The 25,500-nt window shown below is 39.4% G+C and overlaps 1 protein-coding gene across 4 annotated transcripts in view; it reads left to right on the forward strand.

Moving 5' to 3' along the window:
* The window catches only part of si:zfos-2326c3.2 (mitogen-activated protein kinase kinase kinase kinase 4), a 46,814-nt gene that overhangs the window by 4,398 nt on the left and 16,916 nt on the right, over positions 1–25,500 (forward strand). For 2 of the 4 annotated variants that reach the window (XM_061272577.1, XM_061272560.1), the window contains exons 3-18: positions 6,529–6,585; positions 8,998–9,123; positions 10,577–10,687; positions 12,639–12,729; positions 12,841–12,971; positions 13,860–13,914; positions 14,021–14,099; positions 15,043–15,215; positions 16,972–17,044; positions 17,355–17,478; positions 18,499–18,594; positions 18,669–18,803; positions 19,986–20,039; positions 21,750–22,082; positions 22,692–22,826; positions 24,334–24,468. In XM_061272577.1, the coding sequence (XP_061128561.1) occupies positions 6,529–6,585; positions 8,998–9,123; positions 10,577–10,687; positions 12,639–12,729; positions 12,841–12,971; positions 13,860–13,914; positions 14,021–14,099; positions 15,043–15,215; positions 16,972–17,044; positions 17,355–17,478; positions 18,499–18,594; positions 18,669–18,803; positions 19,986–20,039; positions 21,750–22,082; positions 22,692–22,826; positions 24,334–24,468 (1,908 nt within the window). Of the gene's footprint in view, positions 1–6,528; positions 6,586–8,997; positions 9,124–10,576; positions 10,688–12,638; positions 12,730–12,840; positions 12,972–13,859; positions 13,915–14,020; positions 14,100–15,042; positions 15,216–16,971; positions 17,045–17,354; positions 17,479–18,498; positions 18,595–18,668; positions 18,804–19,985; positions 20,040–20,560; positions 20,816–21,749; positions 22,083–22,691; positions 22,827–24,333; positions 24,469–25,500 lie in introns of those variants that run through there. The other 2 variants (XM_061272568.1, XM_061272584.1) reach the window with 2 other exon arrangements.

Raw genomic sequence — 25,500 nt, forward strand, 5'->3', positions numbered from 1 at the left:
ATCTCAGTTCTATGTAGTGCCAACACAATCAATTACAAAAACAATGGTTGTTGCCACTGACATCGTGTACTAATTACACACGTCTTTCAGAATTTATGATTCATTTGACTTTTCTTTTCAGTTTCTCGATACAGAAATGTTTGATGTAAGGCCATTATGTTAAAGAGTAAGTCAAGTCAAGAATTTCTTTTCAATATGTTCTATGTGCCCCAACAGATCAAACAGCATTGTCATTAATATTGAGAATGTGGTATTTGAATTAATGAGGTAAATCCACCTACTGTATTTTCCGCACTATTAGGAGCACCGGATTATAAGGCGCACCTTCAATGAACGGCCCATTTTAAAACTTTGTCCATATATAAGGCGCACCGGATTATAAGGCGCACAAAATAGAAGCTATACTGCAACAAACTGAGGTTGACTAGGGTTGCAGTATGCATCCACTAGCCAATAACCAACGAGCCCTCTGTAAACAATCGCGTTTCTCAAACGATCTCCTATAAAATGATCGGAACTGACTAAAGTTCGTTCTAACGTATTGGTACTACTTACCTATGTTTCCCTTCCATATCGATCCGTAGATTTACTCGAAACATTAACGGAGCAGCCTATTTTGACATGAAATAGCCTGGTGCGTATAGCAGCTATCGTTATAGCATTAGCCATCCGCAAATTCCCATGCCTCAGCTCGCAATCTCCCATGAGCCTCAGCAAAGTGTAAACAATCGCGTTTCTCAAACGATCTCCTATAAAATGATCGGAACTGACTAAAGTTCGATCTAACACATTGGTACTGCTTACCTATGTTTCCCTTCCATATCAATCCGTAAATTTACTCGAAACATTAACGGAGCAGCCTATTTTGAAATGAAATAGCCTCGCGGGTACAACAGCTATTCGGTGACGCCCCCTGACTACAGTTGCCGTAATGTTGGGAAGCGATGCGACCTTGTAATTTACTAGTCGTACTAAAACGTACTGAAACATTTTGGCAGAGCACTGTGTACAACCAGTATGGATCAACAAATTCATCAATTGATCCATATATACGAAAGGCGCTCTGCATTATAAGGCGCACTGTGTTTATTTTAGTAAAATGTAAGTTTTTAGGTGCGCCTAATAGCGCGGAAAATACGGTAATTTTTCAAATGACATCACCGTTGCTCAGGGCTCAAATTGAATCGCGTGCCTTGGCTGAGACAATGGTGTTGTGCTTTCTAGTTATAATTGTTTTCTCCTCCTCATATGCTTAGAGGAATTGTTGTTCAAGTACCGTAAAATACTACTAATAAAATTTGTTTTGCAGTTTGACCTTCGATAGATAATCTTTATTGATTTACCAAAAACATGCTCAATGCTAACATGCAGCGTTGATCGACTTAGTTCATAAACGTTGTTTTGGAATCAACTGCGTGGGTTTAGTCATGAGGGGTTCAGATAACCTCGAGTTATAATCTTAACTTGCTGTTTGTAAAACCACATGTTGTGAAATACCCCCTAGAATTGTGATACAGATCAAAATGCCTACAGAACCCAAGTTTATTCATTAGAATAATAATAATATTAACTAAAACAATTTTGGATAATAAAGCACGTTTTGAGTACTCCTTTCTCCATCATTTCCCATATAAGACACTGACCTTGTTCCTTTGTGGGCTACTTTTCCAGTTTTGTCTACGACACGCATCCACCCAAGGCAAGGACCTCCGCTACTCCTGCCATGTATTCAACAGTAATAATCACATGGGACAACTGGTAGACAAATAGGACAAAGAACGTTCTTATAAAAGTCTGATAGTCTTCTTAGGAAAATGTTACTGAATAGAAGTTCTATTTCAGTCCAGTAGTGGTGTGGTGCTTGTTTTGACGATTATTTCAAAGAGTCCCTGTATGGTTATTCTATTTTCAACTAGAGGAAAAAAAGAAAGGAATGTAAGACATATGATGAGTTTCAACCAATCTAATACCCCTAAGTAGATTGTGCCTGTTCTTTTTTACGCCTCGTCTCATCATTATTTTCTCTCAACGCATGCTTGCATATGCACATACACACACACAGGGCGTTTCCTTGTTTGTAAAATGAACTTCCCTTGCCCTGAGAGAAAGAGAATGACAGTGCGCGTGTGTGTGTATGTGAATGCGTGCGTGCATGTGTGTGTGCGCGAGCGCGCGTGTTTGTGTGTTGCGTCTCTGTGTGAAAATTGTGACTCCATTGCAGACCCCAACGTTGCACTGCTTTGTTTTTTTGTAGCTAAAGTTGAAAAGAGAGAACTGTATGATCATCTGATATTGTCACTGATCCATAATCTTTAACACCCCTAAAGAAATGTGAAATGCATCTAAAGTAAGAACATGTGCATTTAGCATTTTATTCTTTGTCAAGGATCACTATACTAGGTCTTTCTCTTCCAGAGTTCCCATGGGTCCTTAAAAACTTTTAAAAAGTCTCCAATTAAAAAGGTGAAATTTAAGGCCTTAAAAAGTCTTTAAAACACCCATATTTTTGTCCTAGGTCTTATACTTTAACCAGTCTTATCTTAAGTATACAAGCAATATAAAAGCAGATGCCCTTACAGAACAAGCTTAGAGCAAGGTTGCCTCCAAGATAGCTCAGCTTCTGGCCAAGTCCGATGCCCTTAGAAGGGCGCAGAAAGAAAGGTTACTGAAATGAAAGCCCTCAAAACTGAGATCAGTGCTTAAGGAGATGAGCTCAGACATATGTAGGGTTAGAACAGGGGTGGGCAAACTTTTTGACTCGCGGGCCGAACTAGGTTCTAAATTTGGACCGGAGGGCCGGACAAGGAGCAGATGGACGTAGGCGTTGTGTGAAGTCATATAAGCGACCTGTAAAGGTCATTGCATAAAAGATCTTGGCCTTTAGTAGGTAGTAAAGCATGGATATTCCAAACAATTTTTTTGAAAACAAATGCATTTATTAACAGCATTAAAAAAATAATAATTCACTAAAAAACTGCTATCAGTGATTCTCATAAAATACGACACTGTTATTATGAATAACAATCTCCATCACTTCAGTGCCTGCAGGTCAGATTAATGAAAGATGTTTATCTTATTAGATCACATCAAACGGCAAACATTCTGACCAAATATATCATCTTGAAGAATCGGTGAAAGCATACATCCAAATAAAGTAATCAAAACAGCAACACGGTGAGGGGTATCTGAAAATCAGAGCAGAGTTTTAACTCGCAAACACCTGGTAACAGAGGTGAGGAAACGGGAAACACCTCCTTAAAGTAAGCCTTAAGAACTTTACAGGTTAAGATTAGTCGCAAATAGGTGGTGCATCAATGTCCTTGAGCATCCTGCATTGTTTGAAAATGAGAATGGTCGCTAGTTTCAATCCCTGCTATGTGTACAAATCATATTCAAAATGCATTTTTTTACAATAAACTTGAGAGCCTCCCGTTCATTTTCAGTGGGAACAGTGTTGTTGGTCTCCCTTTTTTGCTAGTGCGTCATAGTCTGGAGTAAAATTTGTTGTGGCAATTCTTAGGCGAGATCCGAGGTGTTGGTCCGTTTACCTTGATCTGTGACGGGTTGATGTTGATGTGGCTGAACGTCACGTCGCGTACGTCGAGCCAAATTGGCCACTCTTTTTTAACATTCGGCACTCACTTCTTTTTTTCGGGCCACTCATTTTAATGGAAGGATTCCAGGGGAAGGTTTGTGGGTGGCTGTAGCGCAAAACTGCATCTGAAAGCTCAGCGCGCGAATTATAAGAATGCTGTCGTCAAAGCCCACGCTCTAAATTCGGGACTGATACGAATAGAGCGAGAGTGCGCCAAGTCCGTACTACTGAGTACGTACACGCACTTGTGAGTGTGCACCGAGCTTTCTGACACGGCTTCCGGTAGTAAATGCGCAGGCGAGCGCTTCGCCATCTACTGGAAAAACGCAGTCATTGCAGGCAAAATGGCCAAAAAAAAAAGGTTTAATAATACAATTTGTTCAGGGTTGGCGGGCCGGATTAAACGGTCCCGTGGGCCGGATGTGGCCCGCGGGCCGTAGTTTGCCCACCCCTGGGTTAGAATGTAATGTTGTGTATACTAGTTGTGTTGCAAATATGGTTCTCAGGAGGTTCTGTTATCATCCAATAGTATTTTGATTATCTGTTTCATGAGTTTGTTTGATATTTTTCTTTGACTGATTCAATAAATGACATGCGTTGAGATTATCTGAGAGAATTAGAATGTTTCTAGTAATACACTGTGTTGGTCTTACATTTATATGCGTAATGGTCTTAAAAGGTCTTAAAAATGACTTAAATCTCCCTTACTCAAACCTGCAAGAACCCTGTCTTCATGCTGCTCCCACAGCTGATGTGCTTGTCATCATTGTGAAATATAAAGTTAAAAGGCCAGACTGTACGATAATGCAATCCTTTACCATGAATCACTTACACTTCCTTATATCTTTTTGGTTTCAAAAGCTCAACTTCCTCTCTTTTCGTGCTGACCCGTAAAAGGAGGACTTTAGGAAACATCTTCCAACTGATTTCTGTTTGGAAGGGGGCACAAAAAAAGACATGAGGGGGGCCATGGGAGCAAGCTAGGCAGGATAAAGGAAGGAAGACAGAGGTGAGAGGCACAAAGTCCTAGCACAGGGGAGGAAGGAAGAGGTAGAGAGAGCGATGAAAACTAAAGAGGAAAGCAGCTAATCATTCAAGTGTGTTGCTGACGTGTGTGTCTGTTTCGTACTGACCCGCAAATAACTTGCCAAATACATGAGTTAAAATCCACATTTTATTTAACAAAAGGCTTTTCTTTACTATACGTGTGGTTTGATTAGGGTTAGAAAAAATGAAATTGAAAAAAAAAAAACGCATTAGAGCCGATAATACACCTTTACATTGATATAGTTCACTAGCTCAGTGGACTAGTGCTAGAGTGTCCGCCCTGCGACTGGAAGGTTGTGGGTTCAAACCCCGGCCGGGTCATACCAAAGACTATTAAAATGGGACCCATTGCCTCCCTGCTTGGCACTCAGCGGTTTGGAATTGGGGGGTTAGATCACCAAATGATTCCTGAGCGTGCCGCTGCTGCTCACTGCTCCCCTCTCCCCCAGGGGATTGAATAAAATCACACGGGGATGGGTTAAATCAGTGCTTCTCAATTATTTTCTGTTACGCCCCCCCTAGCAAGAAGAAAACTATTCGCGCCCCCCCTCCCCACCTTGACTATCCTAACTTGTCTTATAAGTCGTAAAATGTTGCACTGTCGCAAACGTGACAGAAGTAACAATGAGAGCGCCACTGCCCCCTGCTGTAGTAAACGCCCAATTACACTTTATTCTAGTACTGCCAAAAAAAAAAGCCTGTTCCCCAGGGTCACACGCGCCCCCCCAGGAATAGGGGGCGCGCCCCACTATTTGAGAAGCACTGGGTTAAATGCAGAGGACACATTTCACCTCACCCAGATGTGTGTGTGTCGATCATTTTAACTTAACTTTATGGCAACTCAAGTGCCTCCATGACGGTCCAACGAGGCAGAAAAGTCCAATTTCCTGCTGGACAATACATACACATTGGATAAGGAGTGATTTACAATTTGAAAGGGGTCACTATTTTCTAAAATGCAATAGGCAATTGGGCCAGCATGTTAAAACAATGCTAGCATGCCTCAAGTTGTTTTGGGTTCATAAGCGGTACAGAAAATGGATGGATCCACTAAACAGGATGAGGTTTGCTCAGAATCAACATGGCTCTTTTGTTGTTACAAGACATGCCTATTATGTACATTAAGAGAATGAAGGAGCTACATGAGAATAGAACACAACTGTATTTTTTGTCCATACTTACGTATATAAAGTAGAGATTGTTATTTATGAGACAGACAGACAAAGAAAAGATTGCTGCTGATATACAGCTTTTCAAAGGGAAAGAAAGAGTTTGAGGTAAGAAGAGTTTGTTATTTTGTCCATTTGCTCTCTGTTAGAAATGTCCCGACTGTATCTAATCAAATATGTATTAATATATTATTGTAACCTTTTCACTGGCACAATATTTATAGAACACTCTGACACTCTGTGTCTGTGTGTCTGCATTTATATTCTCTATATTTGATGTGTGTGTCTGATTCCTTCAGCATTACCACAACTCTAGTGTAAGTCTGGGTGAGATGTAATTGACAGTGTCACAAAGTACTTGCCCTGATGAATTCTGGCTGTGTGTGTTGTGTGTGTGTCTGTGTCTTGTTAATAAGTAGAACATTTCGCATTTGTAACTTGTGGTGACAGCAGTGTTAACAGACACCATTGTGACAGAAAAGACAGGAAGGCCATTTCCTTATTTATCACAGTCATGCTCATGCCAAAATTCCGTCCAATTATAGAAATAATGTCAAGGAGAGTATGCATAAGGGTTACTTGGCATGACAATCCCTCACACAATTTTATAAATACATTGTGTACATCATTGTGTCTTGTACACTGATTGTTGTCCATAATACTTTGCATGACTTAAATGCGTATGCTCATGCTGATGTCGTTCTTGTTTCTTAACAGGGTCGCCATGTCAAAACAGGTCAAATGGCCGCTATCAAAGTCATGGAAGTCACAGAGGTAACGTTGCATTTTATCTTTATTCCTTGTAATTATTATTATCCCAACTCGAGTACCGTATTTTCCGGACTATAAGGCGCACCGGACTATAAGGCGCACCTTCAATGAATGGCCCATTTTAAAACTTAATCCTTATATAAGGCGCACCGGACTATAAGGCGCACCATTAATGCATCATGGCAGATTTTTAATCCAAATCAAATCATTCTCCATTTTATCTTTTTTATTTCAACTTCAGATGTAACAAATGACTATTTAATCACAAAATAATGATCCATAGTCTTTTTGATTCATGATTCATAGTCTTCAGCAGGCCACTTATGCTTGATTTCATGACACAATGCTTCGGGCCAGTTTGAATTTAGGAATTTAGTCCATATATAAGGCGCACTGGACTATAAGGCGCACTTGAGAGGATTTTAGGTATTTAGGTGCGCCTTATAGTCCGTAAATTACGGTACTTAAAAGTAAACATTGAGTACTTCAAAATCATCCTGGAAAAAGCCGAATACTGGTACCCATTATTCTATACCGTAATACTGTAAAGTGTGGATGGAGAAAAACACTTCTGTTGTAACTTTAAAGTTTTTAAACAGATTCACGGAATCTCTGTGATGTATTTCAAATGTAGACTTTGTTTGGGTCAGAATTCTGTTTCTGTTCTCCGCAAGTTATACAATCTCGTCCTCCACTTAAATCTGGATGACAGTAGAGATAACACCTAGAAATAAGCGGTCTTGCATCACTGTTTGCTTGTCAAAATTCGAACGTTTAAAGCGGAAAAGCAAACTCCGAGCCAACTCTCTCGTTCACTTCAAAGCGTTTGCACATGATTGTCAATTTGTCTCAGCCTGCCTTGAGCCGGTGAGTGGTGGCTTATTACAACAGAGTAGAGAGAGAGAAACAGTAAGGTGAGATAGCGGGAAAAGGAGTTGTGTCTGGACACATAACGTAGAGTGTAGTCTAAAAGGGGAAAAGAAACAATGCATGTCAATGTCAGTCCCTCCTGAGAGAATCTTCTCAAAAACAGGACAGAGGAACTTTGAGTTTTTCTCAATGCTAATCTTATTTATACAGAAGTAAACAATTTTTTTTTTAACATTTAAATAAATATTTTATTGTGTTTTGGAGTGCGTCAATGATGTTTCACTTTAAATTAGTTCAGCTGAAAAAAGTTGACAGCTTATATTATTTAAAAGTTACTTTATTTTGTACTTTATTTTTGCAGCTCTCCGGAGAGAAAATAAATGAATAATTTGTAATAGACATTATTTTATCAAATTCCATTTCAGCAGAGAGTTGCTCTTTGGCATTGATCCCGGCTTTCCAGAAAGCTTGAATTGTGCCTTGTAATCATGTCTCTTTGTCTATCCCATTTTAGAGGGCTAATGCTGTTTGCGTTACACAAACTGGTAGTTTTTATTTATCAATGGCGGCGGAGGTACGTAATCTACATATTACGGACAGTTCTCTAATTAGTTTACCGCCCCAGTCTACGTATTTTACGTACAATGTAATGTCCTCTGGTCGATTCATCGGGTCTACAGTACATATTACGTCTACATATTACATCCCTGTTACGGCAGCCACACATCATCATTTGCAGATTTTGGAATTTGGTCCACACAAAAAGCGCACAGGCACGCTTTGACTGGCAGTTTAGTCTGGATTAAGTCATACATAACATTTGAATTTAGTGTTGGGTTTTAGGAATGTGATTAAATCCCTGTAAAAAACAATCAAATTTTAGTCCTAATTAATAGCTTAACCAGCATTAAGTCGAACGTCAACATTTGCTGATGTTGGTGTTTAGTGTGAAGACCCACACCCTTGTCTGTGTTCAACAATCATGACCATACTCATTAGCACGCCTTTGTCTCAACACGAGCGCGTGTGCACGCACACACACGCATACACACACACACACACACACACACACACACACACACGCACTCACGCACACACAGTGCAGACACGAGCAGGATGCGCTGTGTTTGTTCAACTTCTCCCGTGTCATTCTAACCCCACTGTTCCTGTGGCAAATGAAAGGAGGTCAGCGACTGATACAAGCGCCCAGTTATTTCCTGCCTTGTGGTTCACATCCAAATCCAGCTTCTTTTCCTCTTCTCCCAACCCCATCCTCTGTCTTCCTCCGTTAAGCTTGGATTTAGGACTTCATCATTTGGATTTAGTAAATAAAAACAAGGACTGCTGTGCAACCCTTCTCAACAAATGACTAACCTTGACTGAGCTGTTGAATCAAACAATTTAGTGAGGAATCTGAATCATCAGAATTTTAAAAAAAATTACCTGTCTTTCTTCACAAGTATTAGATCACAGAGCACTAATGTTTTGCAGCTTACATTTGTAAAAACAATGCAAAAATCCTAATTTGTCTTTTTTTTTCTGTAGGAGGAAGAAGAGGAAATAAAGCTGGAGATCAACATGTTAAAGAGTTATTCCCACCATAGAAACATCGCAACTTATTATGGAGCTTTTGTTAAGAAAGGTCCTGTTGGACAGGACCACCAACTCTGGGTTTGTTCTTTCACAGTACAATGATATATTTCTTTTAATGCCTCCATTTTACAGGTTGAATCTGTATAACAAGGCTAGAAATAAGCGGTTTTGCATCGCAGTTTGTGATTCAAAATTGTCTTTTTGCGCCTCAGACACATATCGGGATTGGGAGCCCATGGCACTGACCAGTGAGCTAAATTTCTTACCCGCTAGGGGAAAAAGAAATTGGTGGACCGATAGGGTTCCTAGCTGTCGCAAATTGACCCCTCACCAGTGTTGGGAATGTTACTTTAAAAAAGTAATTACTTATACTTACTCACTACATGATCCAATAAGTAACTGTGTTAGTAACTGAATTACTTTATAATAAAAGCAACTAGTTAACTGAGAAAGTAACTATTTGTGTTACTGTAAAAAAAAAGTTGCTATATGTCAAACAATTTGGATTTTTCTGTGCAGTTTTCACAAGTCAGTTGAAATGAGTGGAACAGATGGGTACTTGTACTTAACCTTCATTATTTATTGCACTATGTTTATCCTGCACTTGAAGTATTTTGTTCACAGCAAAAGTAACAACATAGTGTGTTTAACTCTGTAGTCTTAATTCAATAAATCAAACTCACAATCTCAGACAACTGGTCTGGTAAACATTCTGGACTTTAAGTGTTTCCTTTAAAAGTAAACAATTAAACAATATAAAGTGGTTTGCTGTGTGCGTGCGTGCGTGCGCGCGCGTGAATCGCCAATCGCGTGGCCTGGCTCGTGTAAAAACACTGACTCCGATTGGTTACCATGAAACACATCTGCCTTAGCTAATCATAATCGCTTGTCTCGTTGTTGACCCACCTAGTCTCCACTTTGTGCGTGGAGCAGTCAGGGCTGCATCAGGATGAAGCAGTTCATTCAATCAATTCACAGTAACGCACCGTATTTAACGTTCAGTAATGAAAACGGCGTTATAACGACGGAAACAGTAATTAGTTAGATTACCATGTTACTGAAAAAATAATGGTGTTACCTAACGCCCTTATTTTAGACGCCGTTATTCCAAAAACCGCCCCTCACACAGTGAACTTTGGAGCAGTCCTAAGTCAACCGCTAACAACTCTAGATCGTCAAGATCGTGGAGTCAAGATTGGCAATGAGAAAAAAAACAAGTGCCTCTGCTTTAAGCAGTCTGTTTGTCCAGGTAGAAATTTGCTGTTCCCAATTTTCTTTACTATTCCGTACTGTTCTGTCCTTTGTGAGCTCTAACTGCCACGACTTTGACTGAGTCAGTCAGTGAGTGATTGAAAATCCGTCTCTGGCACTTAATAATTGACAATCAGCCTGTTTCAAGTGAACATGAGACTGCTACCAATACATATTACTTTTGATGGTCATATTTGATTCTCAGTTTTGCTGTTCAAAATGTACTAGTGAGGTGCAAAACATTCATTCCGACAACTTTTGATTGTATCTGTCTATCTAGTTGGTGATGGAGTACTGTGGCGCTGGCTCTGTGACTGACTTGGTAAAAAAAACAAAGGGTAACTGTCTAAAAGAGGATTGGATTGCTTACATCTGCCGAGAAGTTCTCAGGGTAAAGTAACTCAAACACACAAGCGCAACAATCACATGACTCTAAATGTTATTGTCATCCAAATCTTCAGAGATTTTATATCTGTCCGTTCGTCCCTCCCTCCCTCCCTCCCTCCCTCCCTCCCTCCCTCCCTCCCTCCCTCCCTCCCTCCCTCCCTCCCTCCCTCCCTCCCTCCCTCCCTCCCTCCCTCCCTCCATCCATCCATCCATCCATCCATCCATCCATCCATCCATCCATCCATCCATCCACCTTGTGATGTGTTGTGGGGCCGCTTGATTCTAATGCAAAAACACTGATGATGGACACCGATGTCTTGTCCATGGCCAGATAACACGTTTGTGATTTTATGTTTTCCCACTGTGACCTTAACACTGTGGGGCACGGTCTGACATTAATGGTCCCCCTATGGCCCTGGGCACGTATATCACTGTGTCGGGCCACCAGGTCTTAAAGTTGCTGACCTACCCCGGGCTAGTCAAAATTTTATAAATATGATGATGAAATCAGCATATTCTTGCTTTTTATATGCAGAAATGATAGAACGAATATCTTCTTAAAGCCGTAAATTAAACAATAGATGCTACAAATAAAATGATCACTGAAAGTTGTCAAATTATACTAGGGGTAGGGAACCTGGTTCCACAAGAGCCATATCCTGCCTGTTTGCCATCACTCTCTGCTGCAACAAATCATCCAATTGATCAGGATCTTGTCAGGTTTCTACAGAGCTTGCTAATGAGCTGACAGGCAGGATATCGCTCTCGTAGGACCATGGTTCCCTTCCCCTGGTTACACGGTGACATGTCAAACTCAAGGCCCCTTGGGGCACCAGATTCGGTCAGATGCATAAACTTATGTAACTCACAACGACATATCATGTATATCAACTTCATATTTTTACTGAAAGTACTAAAACTGCAAATTGTCTCTACTTTAAATAACACTGAGACATTGCAAACTTTTTTTTTGTTCCCAAGCCCCCTTACAAAGTAAATTGAAACGTATTAAATTTCTGGACGAGAAACCGCAACCGAATATAAGCCGCACCAGCCAAATAATAGGGGAAAATCCTGTTTTGTTCATACATAAGACGCAACAGACTATAAGCTGCAGGTGTTTTATTGTTTGATTTCTATTTATAAGCGAATATGCACAAATCATACAATATCATAAAAATCATCAAAAATGCCACACAAGACTGTAAGACGCAAGGTTCATAGCTAGTGCAAAACGTAGCGGCTTATAGTCCGCAAAATACGGTAGTTGAACATTTTCTTTTTTATTTACTGGCTACAGATGTCAAAATGAGTTATCTATTGGTTTGTTATTTATACTATATGTGATAAATATGGAATGCTAACATGGGTCAATGTCATTCCGGCAAGGGAAATCATAATTAGTACAATGTGACTTGCGACAAAAATTAATTTAACACACCGGCTACGAGGAATTTTTTCTGTTGTGATTATCATCATAAGGGATCCCGGGAACCACTTTCTTGACAAAACTAGAAGGATTCTGAGTAGTGAGTGACAAAAAGGGCTGGGATGTTGCCACTTTTCTGCTGTGGTTAGCCATGCTGTTGTCTTATTGTTTAAACACAAGCACACCAGGGACTCAGCATGGCACGGTGAAGTCATTGTCAGAATTAGGACTTGCTTCCTCTGTTTATTTAACCCCCTTTGAAGAAGTGAGAGTACGCACGCATGCACCCACACGCACACACACACACACACACACACACACACACACACGCACACACACACACACACACACACACACTTGAAAATTGCGCCCAGCACTTAAACTAATAGTCTCTGGTATTTCTTCCTGAAGGGGAAAAGCATCTCAACAAGCTTGAAATACTGTTACCCTATTCAGTGAAGGTTTATGACCTCATTTGTCGTCTGACTGTGTGCATGTGTGATTTTTGTTCATGTTTGTCCTTCAGGGTCTTTCCCATCTCCATTCCCATCATGTGATTCACAGGGACATTAAGGGACAGAATGTTTTGCTTACAGAGAATGCCGAAGTAAAACTTGGTATGACACATGGACACATGCACATTGGCATATTGAGCACATGCAGATTGCTTAATTTGTGCAATAATCACATAGTTATTTATATGGTGTGTTATATTATGTGTGTTTTAGTGGATTTTGGGGTTTCCGCACAATTGGACAAGACGATTGGTCGAAGAAACACCTTCATCGGTACTCCCTATTGGATGGCTCCTGAGGTCATTGCCTGTGATGAGAATCCAGAAGCTACATATGATTACAGGGTATAAAAAACATATTTATAAAAAAATGACACAAAGCATGACTAAAAAAAAGAATTCTGCAATTTCAAATCACCTTTATTTCTATGTACAATGTACAACTATGCCTTACAAATTTGAAGATTGGAGTTAAAATCCAGGCTCCGGCCTTCCTATTTGCATCTTCTTTGGCTTCTCTGGTTTCTCCCACTATCCAAACACATGCATAATTGAAGACTCTAAATTATCCTTAGGATAGTGTGAGGATGTGTGTGAAACTGTGAATGGCTGTATTTTGCTAAATGTGCCCTGTCATTGGCTGGCAACTGCTACTCACCCCACTCAGCGTAGAGTCCAAATATTGTCAAATGACTTCACTGATTGGAACATAAAGGCAAAAGTAGGTAGCTGTCAGAGCCTGGCTCATCTTTATCCAATATGGCCACCACATCAACGTGCCGGGCGTCAAATAGATGTGGCGGCCGTATTGGATGTGGCTCGTTCCTGTCAAAGGCAAGAACCAGTCTAAGCTAGACAGGAAATGACGTCGGCTTTTGAGGTAACTCAAAACTCAAAAAATGAGCACCGACTGCGCATGTCACAATTTTAACGAGCGTCTCTTGGTGATTTATATGCACTGGAAGTAGTACGTCACTGCTTGAGACGCCAGAGATAAACTCATCAATTTCACTCATCAATTATAGTATACTATTTATCTAGCAAATCTAAAAATAGATATAAATATATTTTGAAGTAATTTTATTTATAATTTCTTCCCCTTTTAATGTGACTCAGCTCTCTTTTGACGAGCCGTCTTTTTAAGACCGTTCACAAAGTAGTGTAATGTCTTGAGTCCAACCTGATGTTGGTGTCTGTGCCTGGATTAAACTTTTCTTTTCTCTTTCTCGTCAGAGTGACCTCTGGTCTTTAGGCATCACTGCTTTAGAGATGGCAGAAGGAGCCCCACGTAAGACATTTACTGAATTATTACATTTTATAAACTGTATGTTCCCTTCAGGATTTATCTTGACTGTTGTTTTGCTCTGTCGCTCCTTGAACCTGTCTGTGTGTAGCTCTGTGTGACATGCATCCCATGAGAGCTCTGTTTCTAATTCCACGCAACCCTCCACCCAGACTTAAGTCCAAAAAATGGTGAGCTTTTACATGCATATACACACACACACACACACACACGCATGCATGCATAAAGCTAATACACTTTCTTTGAATAAGAAAGGGATAAGAAAGGGACTAAACGCATTATAACGGTTGCTGATGAGATATAGACATAAACAGATTAATGTGGTTTTTCAACATGCAGGTTACTCTGAATGTATGTAGATTTCTAATTAAAAACGTTTTGTGTTGCTGAAAATGACCAACCAGACATTTTAATCAATGCAATTCATATTTTGTCAAATTTGACTCGCGGTTTAAAAAAATATCAATTCTTTTACAATAAGCGCAAGTTATATCTCCAACACACTAATCAAAAAGGACTAATTATCAATGCAAGTTTGCAGTCTGGTTCCTCCCACTCTTATGTCATCTCCTTCAGTCCTTTGCATAATGGATATACCCCGAACGATTGAACTGGTGGTTGAACCATGCTGTCTTTCACTCTCTATTAATGTCATAAGAAACCCAAATTCATAGGATAGCCTTCAGTAGCTTTAAAAGTCCAAAGGACTCAGTTGTCTCTCTGCCTAGCTTCTCTGCACATTCCAGGATGTTTCTCTGAAAAAATGTAGGCATCAATACAAATGTTGTCAGCTTTAATTCACATATTGGAAACATTGCCTTCGCAAAAGACGGACCATCAATTGAGCGTTTTAAAAGGAATTTTCCCAGTAGCTGTTCTCACCAACCGCAGGTGAGTTTGAAGTTCTTGTAGTTGTGTGGTTGCAAATGAACATACTGGTATATGTATTGTAAATAACTTTTAACGTGCGCTAATCTAAAATTGCCCAAAAAGAAAAAATATGCTACAATTCTCTCATAGACTAGCAAGAGCATCATCCTGTTTTTGGTCACATTTTTACACATTATCATCCATTTTGTCCATCCTAACTTGTTTCTTTTCATCTCTTTACAGGTCTAAGCGCTTCCTGTCATTCATTGATAGCTGCCTAGTTAAGAACCATCTGCAGCGACCCATAACAGATGTGCTGCTGAGGCATGCCTTCATCCGAGATTTGATTAATGAGAGACAAGTTCGCATCATGCTCAAAGATCATCTCGACAGAACCCGAAAGAAAAAGGAGAAAGGTACATGCGTGTTGTTTGCTAACAGACCCTATGGAAAAACATTCATATTTTTCCTGTACTTAATGAAAAGGGGACACACATAGCATTAACAGAGTGTTCTCTGTGTTACTTTTCTTCCCGTACATTTTGTTGTACACTAATAGCCAATACAGTGATCCCTCGTTTATTGCTGATAATTGGTTCCAAGAGCTTTTTTTTTTTTTTAAGTGAAATAGAACTGATTAACTTTATAACTGTTTGCATATATCCATTCTTTGAACTGCATAAACGCATAGACAACTCTTTCACTCTTTCAAAAACACTCAGTTAGTCAAAAATGTGTAAACATAATGTAAAGCCTGTGTGTGGTTGATCAGAAAGTAAGCAGATAAAACCCCTTGTAAAGTCACTTGGCCCAATGTCATTCATGCACATAAATCGGACTTGGGGGTGGCTTTTCAATAATTTCAATAAAGGGTCTCGGCAAAGAAGACATTTAAATACTCACAGCAAATTGTTGAAAAGCTGTTTTATAGCTCAAATCGTGACCTTAAAGCAGAATAATAATGGAAACATTTACGTTTTAATGTCTTGTTTATAGTCAAAAGTCAGGTCTCTTAAATGCTTGCTCACAAATCAAGTGTGAAATTACAAAACCGAGTACTGTTACCTAACAGAGAGACAAATTAACATAATAACAACCCCAATGCAAAGTTTTTTTTTCAATGACTTGCATTCCCAAGTTCCAGAGCAAAAGAGCCACTTTGATGCAGCTGCTGAATTACTGTCATGTCAAACCCTGAGAGAATGCACATATACATTTTTAGCACAGATTCGTCTTAAGTTTCTAATGTTAGCTTGGGTTTTTAATAATAATGTTCTAATGATGTTCAGAAAAGTGGGGGGTGGTAGGCATTTGTGAACAAGTATAATAAATACAGTACTGTACAAATATAACTACTATTAAATAACTGTAACCACGTAAATTAATAAATGGGAAAAAAAACATTTTGTTGGGCCACTTTGTAGCTATCAGTCTTAGGCTTTTTAAACGAAGACGAATATTCAACTTTTTTTTATTAATGTCATGGCTATTTGTAAATTATTGTAACTAGTTAATTATATATAATTGTCTTACGGGACAACAATTAATGCTCATATTGTTTAGAATTACTGATGTTATCTTTTTGTTTTGCTTTAAAAAACGAAGGCCAGGAAAAGCAAGATGAGGAAAAATGTTTCTCCAAATAAAGTGTGTAATACCAATGTCTTAGCCATCAGATTTACCCATTGTTATCTGAAAACACTTGGGACAAGAGAGAAGGAAAGTTAGGAAATAAACAAAAGAGTTGAGCAAGAGAGTTGCTGAGCTGGAAAGGAAGTAGGGAACTGGAGAACCATGTGGTTCTAATCTTGTGAATCTAATCTCATGAAAATGCACTAATGACTGATAAAATGTGTGCATGCATAACTGAAATAGTAGCTATAGTTTGGGGTGAAAATATTTAAAATTTTAGTTGTAGCTTTAGTTGATAATAAAAGATAAATTAACCAAATTATCCAGCATATGTGTTTGGTCCACTGTAACATACGCACAGTAACCACAAGTGGTTTGGGAAGTCTGGTGTATGACAGTACGTATTTACATGCTATAGGAAAATTTCCAGTCTTGTCTCCTAATTTAGAACCTTGTTTTGGGGGGTTGTAATTGTACAGTATGTAATTATCCTAATATTATGTTATCTTATGTTCTTGCTCTTCCTATGGTACTTCTCAGAGGGCCCAGAGTACGAGTACAGTGGAAGTGAAGAGGAAGAAGACGAGGTCACTGAGGAGGGAGGAGAACCCAGGTAAATGCCAACAAGAAGAAATGTTAGAATTTAGATTGTTTATATCTGTGTTTAAGCCATCAGAGAAGGCCTTGCTGACCCTGACAGCACATTTAACAACGAAAGAACTGTGGATGGTTTTCTTAACTGATATTTTCCAACATGAAAATGCTTAACATTTGTGTTTATTATTTCAGATGCCATTCTTTTATCATCCACCAAAATATGTCATTAAAATGATAATTAAATAATTAATAACGTTTTTTATATTAATCTACATTGATACATAAGTGCAAGTTCTGTCTATCTCACCCTTTATCACTTCCTCTAGCTCGATAGTGAATGTTCCTGGCGAATGGACCTTAAGGCGGGAGTTTCTGCGTTTACAGACAGAGGATCGAGAAGAGAGCCGACATAGAGCCCATAGAGTTGTTGGGGAACAGCAGAGACAACAGGTTTATTTTTATTGTTATTCTATTATCACACAAGATAACATAAACTTAAAATTGTTTAAGATGAATTATTTTACAGTAACTCATTTCTATAATTTCATTTCCATTCTTAAATTCAATTGTAACACAAGGGACAATTTAATATTGACCAATCAATGGACTGTGTACAGCAGGGGTGCGCAGACCTTTTCAGCTTGAGTGAAAATGATCTACCTCTGATAGAAATGCAAAATATTAATGTATTTATTACTATTTAATATCGTGTATTCTTTCTTTCCTTTTTCTTTTTAGGATGAGTAAAGTATTTTTTTAATTGATTTTGGATTTCATCTACAATACATATTGGTGTGTCTTGCATAATTGCATGAACCCACATTGCACGACACAGCTCATTGTTTGCCCTTATCTTACTCTGATGACTTGCAGCATACTCCGTACAGTAGCTGCTGATAGCCAGCTTCAAGCATACATCCAGATGATCATTAGTCATAGTAGAACGATATTTTGACTCGTGGGAAAAGGCTGATTCGCAAAAAACAGATAAACGAATAATGCAGTCAGGGCGGTGGCGCATTTGGATATTTCCCCCCTGTTAGTAAGTTCCAGAACTGTCCATGAGCCCTGAACTTTTTGTACCCTTTGTTGTATTTAATTTAAAAGAATTGGAAACTAGCTACGCAGCAAGGTAAACGAACAAGTTAGCGTGGATTAACGCGCATCCGTAAAGTGTAAAAAGTTCAGACGTCAGATTGGCTCCCCTGTATGTCAATCAAAAGAGAAATGCCATAGTGGCAATGGATCCCCTACTCTTTAATGTCATGCGATCTAGTCACACTTCCTTCGCAATCGACCAATAGATTGCGATCGATGTATTGGGCACCCCTGGTGTACACTATGTTGATCTCCAGACTACATAAATGAACCCTAGACACATAGTACTGCAACCAGCCAATATCGTAATGAAGGAGCGCCAAAATCTGGAAAACGGTGATTTAAAGTCAAATGTGTGCCTTGTCTTTGCAGCAAATAGCAGAACAAGAACAATACAAGCAGCAATTATTGGCTGATCGACAGAGGAGGATCCAACAACAACATGAGAAGCGACAAATGTTAGAAGATGTAAGTGCTATTTGTTTGATTTGCCATTTCTAAACAAAATGAAATAAACTTGGATTTAATTGCAATGTTATCAGCATCAGAGGCGACAGCTGTCAGACGCTGCCTTTCAGTGGACAGAACTACAAGAGCTTATGCTTGGGGAGGAGTCTGATAACCGTGACAACAGAATCCTAAAGATTGACAGATATCAGAGGAATGAGAGGAAACAGGTAAAAATGATATTTTAATATTTTTATTCAAGTTGCAACAAAATGTTGTGGAGAATCCGGTTGAAAAGTGATTGATTAAATTGTCTTTTGAAATACCACTGGCAAGCCCTCGATCCTGATCCATGGGTCATAAACATGTGTCTTGGCAACAAAACTGTCAAGACATTTGTGGACAGGTAAAAATGATATTTTAATATTTTTATTCAAGTTGCAACAAAATGTTGTGGAGAATCCAGTTGAAAAGTGATTGATTAAATTGTCTTTTGAAATACCACTAGCAAGCCCTCGATCCTGATCCATGGGTCATAAACATGTGTCTTGGCAACAAAACTGTCAAGACATTTGTGGACAGCAGATTTGTATCACACTGGTTTCATCTTTAAACACAAATACGAACTTGACTAATTGCTGAGTGACTTTTTCATTTCTAGCAAAGTATTTCACAGTCGTGATTTGAACTGCAATTGTTGTAAAATGTTCAACTCTGATGTGTATCAACAGCACGTAAGAGTAACGAGTTATGTTGTTTTGACACAATTTCTATAAAAACCAACCATGAAACATTATTTGTTCACTATTTGCAGGGCAGTTTAAAGTTGAACATAATCAATACAACTTATAATAGCAATAACAGTATAAACAGGAAGTAATGTGCTTTTCGCACTGTTCTGGAGCATGTTACTTAGTCATTTCAAAAGGGCACAAATTTGTTGTGCCCTCAAAATCATTTTTAGACAAAATTAGGAGTCTATCAGGGTTGCAAGTATGGTTAACCACTGCTAGTCATTCAATGGTTGAGCAGATACGTATCTCATCAGTGTAAAGTTTTAAGATACAAGATACAAGAAATAACAAAAGCAAAGGTGTATAGATAGAGAAATGATTTGGGCATCGAATGAGTCTTCCGCAGAAATGTAAAAATAGGTCATTGTAAAATATTTAGCACATGGCATTAGCTAAGAGCTACCCACCATCTTGCAATCTCTAAATATTTTAGATCCCACCTCTCAGAAATCATCTTTGGACCTTGGACTTTCCTAATTATTTTGGGTATGTAGTGTACATGCATGTAGTATGTGCAATATACTACATGTGGAGGGGGTGTGATTTAACTTTTGCTTCAATTACAAATGTATGTCTACTATGTTTAAATAAAGTGTATGTGCATTTTGTCTGAAACAGGACAATGCAGACAGACAGTGGAATGCTGATGTAAGGCCTCTGGACTCAGAGCAGGTAACTGCTGTTTTTTGGGTTTTATTTTTGGCAAACACAAGTTTGAATTCTTTTTTTAATTGTAGTTGTATTCATGAGCATGAAAATCTATCTCAATTTCTCTGTGGACATAAGATTCATTTTGTGATTTGAAGACTGATATGGAGCAGATATGTGAGACAGTTGCTACATTCATGTGAGTGTAATGTAAAGAGAAAGAATGTCGCTAGCCATGAAGTTGATTTTGCACACCCCTGGTAGTAAAACCCGTGTTTATCATTTTGATGTGAAGTGAGTGGAAAAGAATGACTTTTTAATTCTATATTTGAGAGGGACTCCAGATAGGATTGGGAGAGAAGACCATGACGTACACAGTGCAGTAGCTGCAATGTTAGATTCTGACAACCTTTTATGCCAGTGTTTATCACAGCAAGCTCTTCATTTTTGGTTTAAAGCCTTCTCTTTCTGTCTCGACTGTTTGCTGCACGTCTTCTCTTCCTTTCCTTGTTTTCTCACCGTCGCCCTCCCTCTGGCATTCACAGCATGCACCCTTCTTCTTTTCTGCTATATTTCTTGTTCGGTCATTCGGTATTCTTTCGAAAGTGTTATTATTTTTAGTAGGTTGTCAACAGCGTGCCTTTATGTACCGTCACTATTGTCAATCAGGATTGAAGGTTAAAGCTTAAAACACATTAGGCACCTCTGTGCCGTATACTTCTATGTGTTGTCACTGGTAAGGACATTATACACCCAAATAAAGCAACTTTTAAAATGTTTCCTTATTGTTAACCAACACAGATTGAGTCCACGCTGTCATTTGTGATTTCTTGTTGCGTGGTATACAGTAGATCGTTTTGCACTGCTCAAAATAAGTCAGTGTACAGCCTCATTGAAATGTAAGCTCTTTATTCATTTCTTAGTGAGAATATCAAAATTCCAAGGATAATTAGACTCGCATGTGGTTAATTTTGTAGTACATTAGAGCAATATTTCAACAGCAACATATGTAATTTGGAATCAGTTGCCCACATTAGCAGGAGTATTTTGTCCTATAATATGACTCAGAATTTCTACTCTGAAAGGAGGAACCTCAAGGTTTTCTAACACATCTGTTAAATGCACTCATTTGTGGTGAACTGTTTAGACTGGAAAGAAGGGAAGAAAAAATTGGTTGGGGCAGGCGCCTGTAATGTTGCTTGCATACCCCTCAGAAAGTAGGTTGTTGCACCCGTGCCTGTGTCTTTATCTTATTAGCATCAGCGGTGCATGCTCATCCTGATTACATCATTGTTGTTTACAAACATGGAAAGGGGTCTAAAGTGCTCTACGATGCGGTGGCTAGACATGCCTAAATACTGGACATGTGCTTGCTTATGATTGACATTGTTTAACTTATCTGGTGTGCCCACCACCTATCCAACACATTATCCAGATAAACACTGCTGTCGTATTTTTAACAAACAATATACAGAAGTGCTCTGGCAAAATATGCCTTAAACTTACATTATAATCCGCATTGTTTGATTAGCCTTATCTGCCTATCCAATGTGATATCCCGATAAACACTGCTGTCGAGCATTTGGAGTGTTGTTAAACTTAAATTCCTGTTACAGGCTTCTTCAAAATGTTTTGTACACTTTACCCCTTTTACAGTGTACACAAATTCTACTTCATTTAGTCGCTTCCTGGCACTGTCTGTTTCTATATGTGCTTTCCGTGTTTGCTGCATAGAGAGCTGTTGCTCCATACCAGCTGCTTCAGCTTAAGGCCAAGCACTCGCAGCCTCATCTCCACTCGCCAGCGAAGACCAAGTCTCCGAGCCAGCATCAGCAGCCTTCGTCAGGCAGGAGATCACACCGCACCCTACCTAAAGACCAAACGCAGCTCCTGTCCCTGCAGCATGACAACAGGCACAGTGAGAGCGAGAAGGACTGGGAGAGGCAAAGAGAAAAGCCAGAGGCATTTGTCCAAAAGCTAATGGCTAACAGCGGGAACACAGGCGCTCCTGCCGCTACCGCTGCTGCTGCCTTGTCCAGCTGCCCCGCAAACTGCCAGCGCTCAGCGGTAAAGCACTGCCTTTCTTGGCTATCAAACACCTTTTTATCACTGCCATTCCCCACGTTGTGTTACAGGCTGTCTGTCCTTGGTGTGGCCTTGTCTGTACACAAATCACTGTTTCTTTTGATGCTCCTTTTTCCACCCACTCCTCTTACCCCCAACCCTACCTCTCGCTTTTGTGAAGAAAATAAGTGAAATGTTTTGATTGCTGGTCTGAGGACAGAAAATACTCCCTTACTCAAAGCATTAGGACTAACATCCTTTTCTGCTGCTCAATTAGTAGTAAAGTGGGACTTGTCTAAGTGACTTTTGCACGCTTTGTCAAAAAGATTGCAAAATCAAACTACTTAAAATGTTTTTTAATTTTTTTTAAGTGTTTTAGTATAAGGTAGCGGTATATTCCGAGCCTAAAACCATTAATTGTACCATAAAAAAAACACCATGATAGTGTGCTTATTATTGTTGACTCCTCCGTTAACTTTTAGGTCCAGTGTTTCTCCTCTAATTTGGTATTGCCAGAGTTTTCTTGCCCCGCAGATTCTAACGATCCTGAGGCATCATGATTGGACCCACTTGTACCGCACATTTACAAGCACAATCTGCTTCATGTTTTAGATGGATTACCAGGACTCCCAGTTAGCAAGGATGCTTTTAGCTGCTGGCCTCCCCAACGAGATACACTCAAGACTTGGCTCTGGTAGCAGTTCTAGTCCTTGTACGCCAGCCATGCAGAGAGCTCACAATAACCAGGTATTTCACAGTCCTGTCATGAACATTCACTGTGGTGCAGTGGAACCTCCTAGGACAATGGACATCTTACTGGTTGAATTTGGATTTCTTTAAATTGTAACACATTTTCTCAGGGATAAAACTGTTATTTCACAAAGTCTTTGTTAAGAAACTGTTATAAAATACTCAGACCTCTTTTTTCATGACCAGTGGAAGTCTGGCGCAAAGTGTATCATAAATCTGCACTGAGGCGGGTTAGATTGGGTGTTTGTAATTTCGCAGATGCGCACAAGCAAAGCAACTTCACTCATTTATTTTTTTAATATGGTTTACTCACATCACACATAGAAGACATCTTCATGCCTATTCCTTGAAAAAGCAACAAGCAAACCATGCATGACTGGAGCATTTTTAATGCCTCTGGAACCAGAAAATACTTCCCTCATTAAATACAGAATGAACTGCTGGCGCGTTAAATATGTCAGTCGACGTTATGTATCAGCCCGCTCTCCACAAAAGGTAGTGTGCCACCCCCGCCCCACCAAAAGGTGAGTCCAAGCCAGTCGGATGATGCAAAAAAATAAATAAATAAATAGAATAACGATGATAATAAAAATCAATCAATCTATTGATTTCCACAATAATTCACAGGGTTTGATGCCCACTGTTGTCATTATTATATGATTATATCCACCACACGTATCCTTGGAGCTTGCGTATCTGCACCTCGATTGGACAAATGGTCTTAATTCACGTCTAAATGTTCGACAGGGCGCACGTCAAACGACCCTTTTTATAGTACAACGCCAATCTTGGTGCATAATGGTCAGCCAAATTCCCAAACAGATGTCTTGCACCTGCCCGAAATTCGGGCTATGCTAGCATTTCTGCTTGTCCCTTATGCAGCAGACATGGAGGCTAACACGCGTGGACAATGCTGAAATTACTAATTGATGTCCTCCTACATTGCATGCATGATGGACAGAATGCTGCTTAGATGTATCGGTAGCTTAATTTATGAGCACAGACTCTACTCACATTATGGACAAAATAGAAGCTGCCGCCTGCACCACGATTTCTACGGTTTGACATTATCCACAGATCCTCCCTTGGGCAGTTGAACTTATCTCCCACCTCTTGCTAATTAAAAATACTCAGTACAGCATTGGCTTTTAATTTCACCTAAGTGGCGTGTCCTAAAGATCATACCATGTCCCAAAAATGTTCAATACACACGCACGCATATCTACCTGTACTTCAGGTCTGGACTATATTTTTCAGCTCTTCTAGCTTTTCCAAGCTAAACTAGTTAATTACTACTAATCAATGTACACATGTAAAATTGATAAGGCATTCCTTTAATCCTTTGTTGCCTGCTAAAATGTGGTCTCGTGATCTGCTCAAATGCCAATCGACATTAAATATGATTGTGATATGAACGCAATTGATTTTCTTTTGGGTCAGAGGTTCCACAGAACACTACTCAAAAGGCGTAGATTGACATCTATGTGTATTTTCTTCCCTCCAGAATGCCAATTTGCGCTCGAGCCGAGTTGCCTCTCACAGCAGCTCCATGTCAAATATGGCTATCTCGGCTTTGTCCCCTTTCACGCCTGTATCGCCCTCAGATGATGTTTTCTGGGACTCTGAGACACCACCTAAGGTAATATTTATCTCTTTTTAACCGCAAGAGTAGAAAGTAAATCAAGCTATTCCCGACCATAAAATAATCTCATAATACATAGGGCATAGTTTGTTGTGTGTTCTTGTCAACGTAATCGGGTGGCAACCTGCCATCAAAAGGAGGAAGTTTTTGTTCCTTAGATGTAAACTACCATCATGAGGTTGGACTGAACGAGTGCTTGTATTTGCAGAAAGTATGTGTGATTTGGGCAGAAGTTGACATTGAATTTTTTACCTCACAACAAAAACAGCCACGTGTTACATAGACACCGCTCACTTTCTCTCTGTGTCTAATATAACTGCTTTCCTGCTGGGTCATCACAAAATATGCCATTAGGTGTATTTACCAGCATACGGATTTAAAAGGACAACTTATAACTGCAACAGCAACAGGGATTGTCTATTTGCAATGTTGTGTTGTTGAACCAACAGCAGCCATATTGAGCCAGCAGAGCAATTAATAACTCAATTCCTCCTGTTATTGCTTTGAAAACGCATCAATAGTGTCATGTAACCTAGCACCACTGGATGTGTGTTGCAGTTGGAGGAAAAGGTATTTCAACCAAATGGAATTTCTTCAATGTCTGGCTATAAATTGGTCCTTAATGTACTGGTAGTCTGATCGTCATCTAAATCACAACAATAAACAGTCTGCTTGAATTAATATAACACAAACAATAATTTGTCTTCAAATTTCTATTGAGCGTATCATGCAAACAATCACAGGACTGAGAGGAAGAACTAAAGATTCAATTTATTAAACTGGCTGAACCTCCTTTGGCAATAATAACTTCAACCAACCAATAAGTTGCAGAACGGACTTGTACAACAATCAGGATGGATTTGGGATGGAGAATACCTCTTTCAAAGACTGTTGCAGTTCAGCATGATAATTTTTTAGGTCTTGCATGGCATCTCAATCGGGTTTAGGTCAAGACTTTGACTGAGCCTCTCCACAATATGTATTCTGTTGATTTGTTTGTTTTATGGATATTGACAGACTATAAAACAG

This window comes from Syngnathus typhle, linkage group LG1 (genome assembly GCF_033458585.1).
Source record: "Syngnathus typhle isolate RoL2023-S1 ecotype Sweden linkage group LG1, RoL_Styp_1.0, whole genome shotgun sequence".
In the NCBI taxonomy this organism is placed as follows: Eukaryota; Metazoa; Chordata; class Actinopteri; order Syngnathiformes; family Syngnathidae; genus Syngnathus; species Syngnathus typhle.